The 16,380-nt window shown below is 37.4% G+C and overlaps 1 protein-coding gene across 3 annotated transcripts in view; it reads right to left on the minus strand.

Annotated features, from left to right (window-relative positions):
- Window positions 1-6,724: 6,724 nt before the first annotated feature.
- LOC136863367 (beta-1,3-glucosyltransferase) overlaps window positions 6,725-16,380 on the minus strand; it is a 589,711-nt gene continuing 580,055 nt past the window's right edge. For all 3 annotated transcript variants that reach the window (XM_067139767.2, XM_067139768.2, XM_067139766.2), the window contains one exon: window positions 6,725-6,960. In XM_067139767.2, coding sequence (XP_066995868.1) covers window positions 6,796-6,960 — 165 coding nt within the window. In that variant the 3' untranslated portion in view covers window positions 6,725-6,795. The remainder of the gene's footprint in view (window positions 6,961-16,380) is intronic.

The following is a 16,380-nucleotide window of genomic DNA, read 5'->3' on the forward strand; positions in this document are numbered from 1 at the left end:
CACTACCTTCTTAGTCCTAGCCCTTTCCTATCCATGCACCGCTGGAAAACTTCCATGTATTAGTGAGATGTTAAACCACTCATTTCATTTCATGAACTCCTCTGATGGGGTTGGCGTCAGGAAGGGCATCCATTCATAAAAACTTGCTACGAAGATTAATCTTGTTTCATACCCAACACCATGGAGGAACATACCAGTTAATTTCTACCTTGCCAACTAAAGACATTTGCTATTTTTACTCTCATTCGATGTAGAAGTAGTACCAGGTTTTATTGCCCACCAAGATAAAGGATTTAATATTAAGCCTCTGATACTGGTATGAATGGTTGATGACCTCAGTATGTGCACAACTTCATTCTACTATTCTACTTGCCTTACAGTTGTCTTTTGGAGCTCTCACAATCCATGAAGTTTCTGAAGTATTTTTTTTAATTTCTTCAGTTTTCCTTCCCCTGGCTTGTCTTCATCTTTTAAGGATTGTAATACATAAACAGAAGTGTTATTCATATAACACTATCTCACTGTGCTAAAGACACATTCATGTTGTATTACCAGACATCTTCCATGGAATGGTAAGCTGCTTGTCCATTGGTAGATTCTACCGCTTGCCTTCACTGGTGAAGAAGCGGTCACATTGACAGTGAACAGCAGCATACACTCAGCCAAGTTCTGTAACATGTCAATTCCAGTCTCTTTTATCACAGATCACTCACTGCTTTACTCATCAATTCACAATTTCACCTCCATTGCATCATAAACCAGGGTCATAAAAGGTACTGAGTGATGTTAGCCAACAGAACCGAATATGCATGAATGTGCATGTTTTTATAAATTATTTTATATTTGTCAGAACTGATATTTTGCTTCCTGTTTTCATTTATAAAATATTTTGCATATATGATTATGACTTTTAAATATTTATCTTTCACAGGAATAACTATTTCATCAAGTGAACCCACATCCAATCCTACTTCTTCAGTGGAGAGCACTCTTAGGATGTTGGACAGGTATGCGTGAAGGTCTGATGGTTTCTATGCCTGGCACACAACTCAGTACTACAAAGCATATCAGCAATCATTGCAAGTGGCAATAATTCCAATTCCAGCAGTTCTACTCGTCAGCTCATTGCAGCTGCAAACAATCAGCAAGACAGTTTAGACAACCAGGAAAAGACTCTACAGCCTTAGAGCCAAGTCCATTGTGGCTGTACCATCTTCATTTACTGGGTGTGTGAGTTTTTTGAAGTTGGAACCTAAGCGTTTTGCCAACCTCATCAATAACTGTTAGAAATCCTCATAAAAGGTTCTGTGTCATGTTCTTACTTTTTTAATGTAAGAAGTTCCATTGAAATTTCTTTAAAAATAGATTTATTTGGAAATGAAAGCAGCTCTTATTTTAGGAGAGATGTGGATCTTGAGTAGAAGTGTGATTTTGTTGCAAAATTTGATTTCTAGCTTAGTAATTGAATGCCAGGCTGAGTAATGTATAAGAGTGTTGGCCTTCTTAGCTCAGGTTTGCGGGTTCAATATTGGCTCAGTCTGGTGGTATTTGAAGGTATTCAAATACACCAGCCTCATGATACTAGATTTACCAGCCTTTGAAAAAACTCCTGCGGGATGATATCCTGGCACCTTGGTATCTCTAAAAACCATGAAAGTAGTTAGTGCGACATTATTATTAATATTGAATTTCTTTGAAAATAAATAAAACCCTGTTTGAAAATAGAAGAATCTCTTGTTTTATGAGTGATGTGGATCTCAATTTAGGAATTATGATTTCATTGCAATACATGATTTCCAGTTTAGTAAATGATTGTTTATTGGTGGAAATAATTTTCTGAATGTTCTTAAAACAAGTTTGTACAGTTTGTGAGACAGTTACTCTTTCCCTACATTTGGGGCAGTGCTTCACAGCACTGGGGAAAGTGCAATGATCTGCAGTTATAACCAGCACTACTGGCATTTATTGTGGAACATATGTCAAATTACAAATTCTTTCCACTTTTTAAAAATGTTATTCTTTTGAATGTTTGACTCTCATGAACAAGTGCTCATTGAATGCTTGAGATACATTTGCAACATCTCTTTATATAATTACAATATAAATAAAGTTATCAATGGTGAAAATACAATTTAAAAATATTAAGATATAGATCTGTGTTAATGTTTTAATATAACTTAACTCCTTATTTAACAAATACTTTTATATCTCGACTTTAATTTTTGATAGTTTTTTATTTTATTTCAAGTACATGTTTAGATATTTCATAGTATAGTTGTGACATGGTCCCCTACATAATCAGTATTTGCTTGGTTTGGATTTTGTACCAAAGAACCTTGATTACTCTCGACAAAAGCTGAAATAAGCAATGTGCACAACACGTAAATAAAAAATGGAATTAAAATAGGGCTCTTAGTGATATCTAAAATCCTTGGATGCAATGCATCGTGTTAAAAACATGTTCCATTAATGCTTCCCGTTAAAATTTTCTTGAGTAATTGTCTTGAAAATGCTGAAAGGTTCCTCTGTTGGGAGTTGTCAAATGATTGAGTCAAAGACAGCACATGAAAATAGAAAATATGTTTAAACAGCTGGCACATTCTTAGGTTACAGCTGGTAGAGGAGTAATATTTGCAATTCAACACGGTGTCCATGAAGATAACCTAAATAAATGATAGTCAAAAGTTCAGGATCTCTAGATGCATTTAATACTTTTTAGCATCTTTTGTGTATGTTTGTATATTTTTGTTAGTTATTAGATGTGTTTGTACAGATTTGTATTATGGCTGATGATGGCCAGCCAAGACCGAAATTAGTTCCTTGACTAAAAAATGGAATGTAAAATATTACATAATATAGTATTGAAAAGTGGACCATTTCTGACATAATTAATGTTATTATTGTGCCTTCTGGAAGTCAAAGAAAGTAACTACCACTGTCTGGCTCATTTTTTGCTATAGTGGAGGATGGTATTGAGGTTTTGTATCTGTTCAGCACAGGATCTTGATGCTCTGAACCCTGCTTAGCATTCGCCTAACTCGTCCAGCTGCTATGTTACATGTCATTGTAGCATCATGAAAAAGAATTTATAGTGACCACAAGGAGTGACATTCCTTTGTAGTTACCGGGGTTTGTTTCTATTCTTGTGGATCGGGTGGATAACAGCTTAGGTCCAGTCATCTGGGAGCCTCTCATTAGGCCATATGTCCAGGATCACTGCATGTGTGCCTGGAAGTGTGTTCTCCAGTTTGTTCCAACATTTCTGCTACTATTCCGCCTTCCCCAGAGGCTTTGTTTTTGAGAAGATTTATGATCTCTTTGACTTCTTTGTATGTGGGAAGAGGGATGTGATCGGTGTTAATATTAGTGGGTTTTCCAACTGGAAGCCATTAGACAGGAGTAGGAAGAGTAGGAGTTCTTGGAAGTAGTCACCGAGGGTCTTAGTGCATTCCAGTTGTTGAGGCACAGTGATCCGTCTGTTCTATGGAGATGTGCGGTAGGCGAGGAACAAACTAGGCCGTCTGTTGTTTGAAGTGGCTCTTGTATAGGTCTCTATGATTGTTCCTTCCACAGTCCTCCTCAGCTTGCTTGTTCAGTTCATTGCTGAGTCTCCTCTTTGCCCCTATTATGATACTGGACATGGTCTTCCTTTGTGTAACAATGGCTCGTATGTTGGCTTTGTTTTTATGTTGGTTCCATTTGACTGATGCCAGCCTGGCTTCTAGAGCCTCATCACATTCGCTGGACCACCACAGGTGCGTATTTTCCTTAGGTCTATAGAGGATCATCTCCTGAGCCACGATATTATGGCATCCCTAAATGGATCCCACTCTAATAGATGTTATTGGTGTTGAAACGGAAATTATTAGAATGTACTTCAAGGGGACAGCTTCTAAAAAGATCCATATTGTAAACACAAACACATTTAATAGACTATATTTCTTATTATCCAAACATTAAGATGTCCTCTGGATGAGATAAATCACAATATTTAAACTACAATTAAGCACTTGAAGACATGTCATCTGGATGTAATTTTAACTGCTGTCCTTCATAAGAAGAGACCACTATGATTTAACACAGCATGATTCATAACATTTTAAGATTAGGTTTCATACTTATTTCATTGTACATCATTTGTCAGTGTGTTCATCAATTTTAAGGTTAAGTGGCTCAAGATGACCTTTTTGTTAGGTCAAAAATAGTCCCACAAGAATGTGATATTCATCTAATTACATCACTAAAAGTGTATTGAAAGGTGGACCATCCTTTTTTACTTCAACTGTAATACAGTGTTCATAAGGAAAATATATTACTTCATTATGTATGTTTTTTAGCGTAGGTACGTTAACTGGCTGTCATCCCCAGGTGAGACTAATGATACCTTGGAACTTTCAAAATGATCATTTTTCATCTTTTTATTACAGTTAATGACTTAAGCATTTGAGATAATTTGCCATTTACCCTACAAGAAAATTCATTTGTTCTTATGATTATCAACGCTAAGCTTTGACGTCTTTGGGGGCCAGTACTTCTTTGCATTTGCTGAAAATACGCCCTATGTGGGGATGTGAAGGATTACGTTTGTTTAATTTTAAGAAAATTGTGGGTATTTCTTTGAAAGTACTGGAGAGTTAAGAAAGTACCTCATCCAGCACTGGTGAAGCTACTGGTTCTGCTGTAATAGATTTAAAAAAGTTATCTACATCACTGGTTACTGTCTTTCCCATTGCTGCTTCCATGAAATGTATACCAATTAATAGAATGTAATAATTTCTAGAAAGTAATGATTAAAATTTAAATACAAGTAAAAATTACAGTTTCTAAAAAGTATCGATTACAAGTAAAAATAACTAAAATTGTAATCATACAAGTAATTTGATACCTTTTACTCAATTACTTCCCAAATTTGTTGGCACCATATTTGGTTAACAAATGTGAATTAGGAAAGCCAATTTATCTATACAGTTAATTCACGAGTAAATTTTGGACTCTGTGTCAGTAAATAATGGAATGACACAATCAAGAGAAGTGCTCGACATTAATGCAGTAATTCAAGAAAGTTCAATTCAGTTTCTGAACACTCAGTCTTGCATTGCAGTAGTAGAAACCTGGCAAGAGCGTCAATGTTACTCTGGTCTGCAATCTAAGGTAGAAACGCACTGTAGGTCCCAGAAGGAATCAACCCTACACGGTGTGGAGTACTTCGAACAGCATAAGAGAGGGAGTACCACAATGCAACACCAACACGCAGATGGGGCATCCTAACAGCAATGTGGATGTTCAGCACAAATGTGGTGCTGTGCAAGATCTGGAATGTTCGATGACCTGTCCACAGCGAGAACATCCCTGCACAGTTCAAGGTATTGGAAAATTGTTTCTGATTGTACATGGTAGTAAGTTGTACACATTTATATCTCACTTTTCCAGATTTTGTGACCTTTGACAGCAGTACCAAGATGAAGACTGAAGAAATACCAAAGCAAGACAAAGCCATCGTACAGTACCAACACTGTTACTTTTAGTCCACTTCGTATTTGGTAGCTGGTTTCTATGGCAGTAAACAGTCCACTACTTATGAATGTTACTCTATATGTTTTTAAGCTCATCCATAAAAACTTAAATGGCTGTTGGCCTCTGGTTTTCAGCTGATTACCATTTGGATTTATGTTGCATGGCCATTGCCATTCATGTGTAGAATGTGTGACAATGCCTGATAACAATTAAGTGAAATTATGTTTAGACTTGAATTAAAAATGGTGGCTTGTGACACAATATGTACAGTTTCCCAGAGTGTGGGAAAAATACTCAGAATGACCAAGATTTAACCCTGGGATCTACTAAATGTGAAGCTTCCTTATCTGAAACCCTTTTATGACAATGAATAAACTAATTAAGTCAAATTAGAATGTTTATATAATGGAAATGAATGTTTCTTTCGAGCAGAGCGGCCATCCATGTTAACACGCTATGTCTGTGGAGCTGAACTCTACGTTTGGAAGACATGTCGGTTCAAACCCCACATCAGCTGCGCTGAGAATGGTTTTCTGTAGTTTCCCATTTTCACTTGCAGACAAATGCCAGGATAGTTCCTGTTCGGAGGTCACAGCCGATTCCTTCCATCTCCTTACCCTATTTCATTTACCATCAATCATTTCATCTTCATTACCTCCTCAAATAGTTTGGCATCAGGAGGGGCATCCGGCTGTAAAAGATTTATTCATCCCACCTCATCCCCGAACCTGTATGACAAAACAGGACTAATGAGAGAGTATAAATACAACAGAATTGAATGTTTCTTTGGGATTTGTGGACCACATCGTTGCTCTAGTCCATAACTATTGGTGGCTTGACAGAGACTGTAATGGCACTATAACATCTCAAAATTAGAGGTTCTTAAGACTCCATATTGCCTATTGCAATCAGTGTGGTAGATTGTTAGTTCAAGTCCTAAAGCATTGAAGTACATCGAAACAATACCAAGCCAAGCAGTATGGTTCAGGATGTCACCATTGTGACCACGGGGCACTCCAAAATCTTCAGGCTAACTGACTGGACAGGCGAAGGCCCTTAATGGTCTATAATGTCATAAGTTTGTTTTTGTTCTGTGTATTCTATTTAAATCTAAATTATACTAATGTGTAAAAAAGCTGGTTGCTGTTATATATTGGAACTTGGATACAAATAATTTTAAAAATAAGGGGCAGAGTAAAAAATATTCTCAGACATTTTTAAATTCTTTATTAAATAATACTTATATAAGTATTTTTAGACATTATGCACATAATTCTCCAGTTAGAGTTCAGCATGCCTATGTGTTGGCTGAAAAATATCCAACTGTTGGTCGACTGCCGCAAACCACTTATTGTATACTTCAACTGGGTTAACCATCCAGTGCTTGTGAAATGAAACAGGCTTTTGATTAATCAAATATTCTGGAGCATAGTCAGAGGGACGAGCCTGTCAACAGGAAAGAAACAATGTATATCAGAATGTTTCATAAATATAAATTAATTAAAAATAAGGTTACAAGTAATAGACCCAGAATATAGTACACTATATATACAAGTCCATTCAAAAAAAATTGATGGGGCTTCAAAATATCACTGCACATAGTATAACTGAGATAGGAAAACAAATCTTGTTTTACGGAATAGAAAAATTCAGAAGTTTTCTTTTTTTAGCATATGCAAATGCTCAATGTACGCATCCCTGGTCACTTTGTAGACATCTACACAATAGCCTATATCTTCCCACATTAGGGTTCCTATTAATTTTTTTAGAAAACAGAACATTTGTGCTTTTCACATTTAAAACATGGGACATTTTGTAAAAAAATTCAGTACAGGTTAAAAAATATGAAAATCAGAACTGAATAGCCATGTTTTTATAAATAACAATATTACCATAAATCATAGCTGCAATGATGTTTTCAGAATCATCACGAGAAGTTCTTTCTTATGATATTTGGGCATGGAACTCAACTCAAGGAAAATACTTAGGGCCTACAATGATTCCTTTTTTTTTTGCTACTTGCTTTATGTCGCACTGACACAGATAGGTCTTATGGCGACAATGGGACGGGAAAGGCCTAGAAGTGGGAAGGAAGCAGCTGTGAAAATGGGAAAACACGGCAAACCACCTTCAGGGCTGCCGACAGTGGGGTTCGAACCCACTATCTCGGGGATGCGAGCTCACTTAAAATGATTAGAGCATTCACTGTCTCTATGTTAATTCCATTTTTCTCAACAATCTACATTGCATTTATTAATGAAAAACATGGTCAACAGCTGCATAGGTTCCAGGAAGAATCAAACAAGAAATTTATGTAGCATTTTGACAGCTACATTGCATCTTGGCAGAACCAAACAAAAACTTTTGAAGCATGTCAGATTCATAGTATTTATATTCTGTTTTGTTAAATGAGCAAACATTTCATACCATTTGTCACTGATACTTTGATTGTTCAGTTCACTACAAACTTCAAATTTATCTTCACAATTTTTTCACACATGCACACTCATCAAAGATGTCCTCATCATTCACAGTAAAATTTGGCAATTCTATCTTCGCCTTCTTGTATGAATTTTCCATGTCACAAACTCCATTCCCTTCAAACTCATCCAATATGTAGTCTGAAGAAGTGTGAGAAATGGTGTACACTACTCCCGAATATATTCAATGCAGGTGTCAGAGAAATCTACTGAATTTAAAACTTTTAAACTGTTATGTGTACTTCATTTTTCAGTTCTTGTAACATTTTTCACAGCAACTGTAAGAAGCTTTTCAAACTTCCTGCAATTTAAATTTTTTATCAATTTGTTTACTTTATCCTCCACGTCAGTTATTGCAATATCTTGCTTTTCAACAGATTTTATTGTATCAGAAAAGATATTCAAAAGCCAGCAAGGAAATTCAGGAGAGTAACTGAAAGGGAATCTTCTAAGAAAGTTTCAAGAGTTTTAGCATGTTTGATGGGGATTGGTTTCATACCAAGCAATCTCCACTTGCATCACAAATAGAGATATGCTGGTATATTTGAATGTATGTATTTGAAAAATGTCTCTAAAGTAAGCACGGTATAAGAAAATACTGAGCATTTACAAAACGGTATATGGATGGATCTTGTTTGTTCTCTATGTACAAGCACAGAGTACTGCATTGTCAAAGAAGAATTTAAATTCATGCTCAACCATGGTATAATTCGACTGTCAAATTCTCAGTGGCCTAGTCTCTTACTCTTAGCACCGAAGAGGGATGGCACGCTGCACCCTTGCGGTGAATTTCGCAGACTCAGTGATCAAAAGGTACCTGATCGATACCCCCATTCCGAGGATTGAGGACATTCAGCATAATTTTTTGAAGATCGACCTCTTTAAAGCCCAATTTAAAAATCCAGAGGACAAACCCAAAACTGTGGTGACAACACCATTCAGCCTTTATGAGTTCAACGTAATGCCATTTGAACTTAGAAACTCACCAAGTATATTCCAACGTTTTATCAATGCATAGATAGATGATTGTCTAATCGCTTCACGTTCTGAGGAAGAGCATAGACAACATCTCAGAATAGTGTTTGAACAATTTAATAAGGATGGTCTATGTACCTATTAATGTGTAAAAGTCTGTTATCAGAGTAGAACAACTAGAATGCCCTCGAATATCGTCCTAGCCATAACAAATTTGTACAGGTTCAAAATGCAAAAATATTGAACACAAAGACACAAGAAAGACAAAGATAGGTCTTTCCCCACATTTTCATCAGAATTTCTGGAGGGTGTGATACTTTTCGAAGCACAGTCCTGGATGATTCCTGGTTGCTTCTCACAGGTTTTTGCAGAAGTGAACGTTTCTCGCCTCCCCAAGTCAACTTTCCTATTTCTGCAAACCTTGGAATCCTTCTATTCTGAATTTCTTCCATGAACACCATATATATCGCTTCTGAAGTGGAGTGTTACTCTGAATGTTTAGTTTCGCGTATTCGTTAGTCTCATTTGTAATGGAGGTTAGTAGCTGGTCCGTAAAAAAAAAACTGCCAGTATTGTAATTCTGTAACAGGTCTATTGCCATGGCTTACAAATCCACTTACTGACCTAAAAAGGAATTTAGGCAGGCCTACATCACCTGTAGTTCACGATCTCCAAGCAGTATTAGAATTTTGTACATGCCAATGAGGCCTGGGTCGCTGCAAAATATTATCACCTTCCCCAACATTAAATGCATCGCTCTCATTATTATTATCACTCAGATCACTTTCTGAAACATCACTTCCATCTCTTGCCTTGGAAAGTTCATCACTTTCATGGTCATTATCCGTAAATTCGGTTGAAATTGTCACCAATATTTCATCCTCCGTCAAGCCGGGCGCCACCATTTTCCTGCGATCGCTTTCCATTGAGCATATACATAACTGAGGAAACAGAGTAATATGCCTTCACATTCTAAAAGAAGTTGTCTGAAATTCATTGTCACAGTACTCAGAAGATAGCAGCACTCATTGAATAATAAATAGAATACCAATATAAATGGTCCATTATTGGACATTATAAATTTTCCAGGACTAGCCATGTGTCTTTGTGGGTGTGCTATTTACCAACTGATGAGCCCAGCGTAGCACACTAGGGCAAAACACTGGCAGCCAGGAATGAGTTAGCTGGAAAATTTATAATGTCCAATAACGGACCATTTATATTGGTATTATAAATTTACTCATTCTGGACAAATATTTCAGGTTCCCTATGGGAATTAACATCTATATCATAATAAATAGAAGTCGTAACGTACTCCACAGAGCAGATATGCGATGCAAAACTGTGTGTTGACCAGAGCTCGACACACGAGTGTTAGTGCTGAACGGCGGCTGTCGACCTGTTGTCAACAGATTCACAATTAAGTGTAATCTGTTGTCAACATGCGAGCAGAAAGAGTTAACTTATAACATCATAGCAGACCCAGTCACTACCAGACAAAGTTGACATCATTGTGAACTTCAAACTACCAGAAACTATTCAAGGACTCGGCTCATTTTGGGGAATGATAAACTTCTGCAGGATATACCTCCCGAATGCTGCTGAGACCCAAGCTGTTCTATACGAGTATCTAAAAGGAGCAAGAAAACATGACAAGTGAATAATTCAATGGACACCTGAAGCAGTAAAACAATTTGAGAAATGGAAGCAGGGCCTAGCTGAAGCAACAATGCTTACTTACCCCAATCCAAACTACACACTAGCTTTTGTGACTGATGCTAGTAACTACGTTATTAGAAGCGTTGTACAGCAGTTGAAGAACACAGATGGAAGCCCCTAGCCTTTTATTCAAAAACAATGAATGACGCACAACAGTCATACAGCAGTTATGATCGGAGACTTCTAAGCATCTACCTGTCCACAAGGTCATCATTTTGTGATTTATACTGACCAACAACCATTGTTGTATTCTTTCAGCAAAATAATGAAAAGGCATAACCTCTACAGCAACGACAGCTGCAATATATATTAGAGTTTTTAACAGATGTCCATCACCTTATTGAGAAAATAAATACGGTGGCTGATTGATTCAATTAGCACTTTCGACCTAGATCAAGTAGCTGATGCCCAAGTCAAGGATGCTGGATTTCTAACATTAAAGAATGGCACTATATCTCTGAAATTCATGCCCTATGAACATTCAAGTGGAAAAAGCCTGTGTTGTGATGTCTTGACAAACTCCATCAGGCCTTTCATTCCTCAACAATTTCAAAAACAGTTCTTCACTCAGATCCACAACTTACAACATCCAGGAGTCAAATCTTCTGTGAAGCAAATGTCATCTCGTTTCATTTGGCCATATCTTAATCGAAATGTTCGTGAATGAGTTAGAGCTTGTTTGGCTTGTCAAAAGAGCAAGGTCTCAAAACATACATCTTCACCTATAGGAAATTTCCAACAACTTCATGATCGCTTTTCTGCTGTCCATATTGATTTGGTTGGCCCATTGGCTCCTTCAGACAGATATACATATCTTTTAAATGGAATAGATTCACAAACTGCATGGAAGCAGTTCCATTAACTAACATTACTGCAGAATCAGTAGCCAAAGCTTTTTATGAAACAGGGTATCTCACTTCAGAGTTCTGTCTTTTATTACTAATGACCAAGGAGGACAATTTGAAGTATCTCTCTTTACATGCATGGCATAAAGCTCCAAAAAACAACACCCTATCACCCTCAGAGTAATGGTAAAGTTGAAAGACTGCACCATGCACTCAAAACAGCTTTGAAGGCATATAATTCATTAAAATGGTCAGAAACCCTACCAACGATCCTGCTTGGACTGCGTGCAGCAAACAACCCAGAAACTAGAGCATCCATCTCTCAAATAGTGTATGGTAAAGCCATCAAGCTGCCAGGTGAATTATTAGGTGTGCCAGCTTCGAAGAATGATTGCTCAGAAACTATTGTGACCCAACTCCAAGACGCTATGAGAAAACTAAAACGTGTTCCTATGCAAGTGAAAACCAAGAAAAATGTATTTGTGCATAAATACTTAAACTCTTGTTCACGTGTGTTTGTACATGTGGATAGAGTGAAGAAGCCCCTAGAACTTGCTTATGAAGGTCCATTCCCTGTGGTTGATCGAAATGATAAATTTTTCACTGTGTTCATCAAGTCAAGGAACTGTAACATTTTAGTGGACAGATTAAAGCCAGCATATTTGTTAGTGGACAAGGACTAGGTTAACCCAGATCACCTTGAAAATACTCCATCTCAACAAGGAAACCACTCATTATCAACACCAATATTGACAACCAGGACACCACTTCTCGATAAAACAGTAGTACCAAAAAGTGCAGTAACAACACGAGTTGGTAGAACAGTCCATTTTCCAAAATGCTTTTTAGAGCATGTTTTTCTTGTGTAATTTGTAAATATTGCTTTATTTTTTATTATTACCTTAGTTCTCAATTAATTTTAAATTTTGTTTGCGACCTTGTCACTGGAAGGGTAGTGATGTAGCAGCTCAATGGTGACATAGAGATTAAAAAAAAAAAAAAAAAAAAAAAAAAGCAAGGGAAAAGAGATTAGATGGGATTGTATTTGCTCTGTTGCTGTGGAGATGTCAGAAAAATAAGTTTTTGTTGTTGATTAAAAGAATATGGAGTCAGTTCTAAAATTATTGTAGTCTACAATTAATAAATTATACAATAATACGAGGGTAATCCCAAAAATAAGGTCTCCTAATTTTTCATAAATACAGAACTAGGTTCTTGTGGCTCTTGGTCACAATATTGTGGAGAGTGTTTCCCGCGCTCGCATATAAACATGCGCACGCCGTGCTGAGGCACTCAGTCTTGTCTTGGCAGCCGTTGAGAATGGAGCTCCCATTGGATGTTACCGCCAAATGCGAAGTGCGCGCAGTTATTCGTTTTTTGAACGCAAAAGATACTGAACCGATTGAAATCCATCGCCAATTGACGTAAGTGTATGGTGAGTTGTGCCTGGGTGTCAAAAAAGTTTGTAAGTGCTGTAGAGAGTTTGCGGCCGGTTGGACTGAAATTCACAACGAACGAATAAAGGAGCGGGAGATCGTCAATTTCCGTCGAGACAGTCATGAAAGTTGAGCAAATCATGCGTGAAGATCGGTGGATCACCCTGGATAATCTCGCACTTTGGTTCCTGAGGTTTCCCGAAGCGCCGTTCACAACTTCCTGAACAGCATGGTGGCAAGCTGGTATGACATGGGCATACAAAAACTCTCATAGCGTCTACAAAAATGCATCGACCAAAATGGTGATTATGTAGAAAAATAGCTCAATGTTCAAGCTGTAAAATGATGTAAACCATTGTAGAAATACACAGCTCCATGTATTTATTTTTAAAAAAGGAGACCTAATTTTTGGGATTACCTTCATAAATGTTCCATTTTCCTGTAAGATTTTGACAGCTCAAAAAAAAATAATGATTTTATTTCTTTGCTGTATTTTTAGAGGAAGAAGCTATTTCAAACATAGACAGCTCTTCAGATAATGAAGAAAATGATACCCCCCCCCCGACACACGCGCGCGCACGCACACAGAAAGACAAATATATGGACCACTATTGACAGGGATCCATCTGTTCCAGTTAACATGGAGCCAAGAAAAGTTTTGGCAGACTTGGTTAGCTTGAGTTCTGTCTTGGACTGTGTGGCAGGTAGGTTATTATTTATTATGAAAGATAAAAGGTGATCGTGGAAGAGATATATTCAAATGTTGGGCAACAGGAAGTATACCGTGGATGGTGCAAAAGTGGAAGATATAAAAGACAATGTACAAGCAGTCAGGAAAATAGAAGGACACTAGGGGATGAACAAGAATTGGCAACTTCGGATGAACAAAACAGATGTATTCAAATGCAAGACACAACAAGTTAGAAATAGTTCAGCACCAAAATTTTTGGAAGATTAGAACACATTTAACAATAGATTTCTGCATGGTGATTTTTTCAAAAATTGAGTTATTTTTCCAGTTGTGTTTCGGTCCCTTGCTGAGTATAGTAGTTTCAAAGAATGGTCAGAGTGACGAATCCTCTCAGCCGTTATTCTTGACTGTCTAGACCGGGGTTGCCATCTCACCATTAGATAGCTTCTCAATTAATAGTAATCACGTAGGCTGAGCGTACCTCGAACCAGCTCTCATATCCTGGTAAAAATGCCTGACGTGACCAGGAACCAAACCTGGGGCCTATGGGCGAGAGGCAGGCAAGCTGAACCGCGCGACATGCTTCAAATATTAATTACATAAGTTAAAAATCTTGATACTTTACATCCAGTATTAGCGGGGAAAATTTTGCCAGTTTCCCGTGAAAACTTCTTTCATGTCAGCAATTTTAATAAGCCAAGCTCATAAAAAAAATCTAATATAATGCAAAGCCAACCAGCAATCGATCGAAAGTAGTTTTTAATTCTCTAATCAAATCAAATAAAGTATATCAGATACAAAGGCGCCCAACATGATGGCAAAATCCCTTCTTTTTCTATCGTACATTGGCTTTTAAAAGGATATGATGAACTCGAGATTATGGTTTCGAATGTACTGATTCTCAAAATTTCTCCAATGCATTAAATATTCAGTTCTGCCTGTCATTAATAACAAAGAGATTGGAAAGAGGAAAAAAAAACACATCAAAACTCCAGAAATTTTGGTTTATTCATGACCTAGAGCTCAGCTGGAAAGTGCACTCGCTGCACAAACCAATGCGAGTGGAAAATGATACAAACTTTCAAAATGGTATGCTGCACAAATAAAACGACGGCTGTTTTTATAAGGACGTTTGAATATATAAACATAAATGTAAATATCCCCGTCTTATATTAGGACCAAAACAGGGCTTTATATACGTAAGGTGCAACATCTCTTCTGGTCTCGAGATAATAACCGTATCCGATCATATTAAAACACTAGATTCGTGTTAGGAAGGAGCCATTTCAGTTCCTGTCTGAAATCCCAGAAGGGCCAAACATCTGTTCGGCAATACAATCAAAAAAGGTAAAAAATTAAAATCTAACCCTGGATATAATGTAGATGTTTTACAAATACGATCATTTGCCGAAACTCGTTCCATCTTCAAGAAGAGCTGTTGAAATGCACTGTTTCCTTCCAGTTGTTGTGGCCACTCTCTGCTTTATGATTTCTGAGGATTCACTAAATAGTACCAGCTGAATGTGATACTAAGATGGTCCCTTGTGAAAGTTCCCTGCCAATCGCTTTGCCAGTACAGTACTTGCTTTAACCCTTTAACTACTGACATGAGGTCCCTGGGACCGTTCAGCCTCTAATTTTCAGCCCTTCACTTGCATCGATGGTCTTAAAAATTTCCTTCCTCGTCTAGCTTCCTAATTTCCAGTCTTCTCTGTGTTTCAACGCTGCCAGTGTTTTCTGGAAGTGACTCTTGTAACAGCTCACATCCGTCGTTATGGAACCAAGAGCGACACTTTATATTCCTCATTTGTGAAATGTTCACTTCCGTCGTGTAATCGGTTTTCACTATTACCTGCCATCCTTAGAGGCCTCGGTTCAATATCCAGTACTGCCAAAGATTTTAAAATGGCAGAAGTGCTGGCATATGGTCAAAACTGTACATCCAGCTCACCTGAGTATGCCAGAAATGAGCCGCACCACCCTGGGACGAGGACATGAATTTACTTTTATTTGTAAAGTACAGACATTTGCATTGAATTGACATACGCATGATAATCCTGTACCGTCTGGTTCATGCGTCCATGAACATACAATTTGTTAGTAATTTTCACTATTTTCGGTACCTCTCCTATTTGTCTGAATTTATGTTATATGTTGTTCTTATCATAACTGTTTTGGTTTGGTTACTTTTTGTTGATTTATTGTGAGTTCCCTTCGACGTGCAATCATGTCACAGGTCATACGAACACTGCTTGCCCATTTTCCTTCTCTTCTTTGCTGCCTTATGTCATTTTCTCTTGCCTGTTGATTGGTTGCATAACCTTGACATGACTGTTTGCGTCACCGGCTACTTCATTTCTGATTTGTACCGAGAATGTATTCTTCCGCGCTTTTCTATTTTTTCATTGGTCATTTCTGTTATTTGTCTTTAGCCTTTGTTATATTAATTAATTAATTAACTGGGAATTTTTAATATTCTTTTTGGACTCCCTTTCCCTCACTATTTTGTATTTTTTCGTTAAGATTTTCATGTACTGTTGTGTAATTATTTCTGTTAGTCTTACAGCACTATATTGTGTCCTATCTGGAACCTTCTACAGCGCTATTTAAGGGCTACCTCAATCCAGTTCTACAGGGATGCAGCTCTCACTCTCAACAAGATTTCACAGTAATCGCTGCTCCGCGGCAGTTTGAATGTTCTCTTTTCTTCCAGGCTGAAC

The sequence above is a fragment of the Anabrus simplex genome, chromosome 2 (genome assembly GCF_040414725.1).
Source record: "Anabrus simplex isolate iqAnaSimp1 chromosome 2, ASM4041472v1, whole genome shotgun sequence".
In the NCBI taxonomy this organism is placed as follows: Eukaryota; Metazoa; Arthropoda; class Insecta; order Orthoptera; family Tettigoniidae; genus Anabrus; species Anabrus simplex.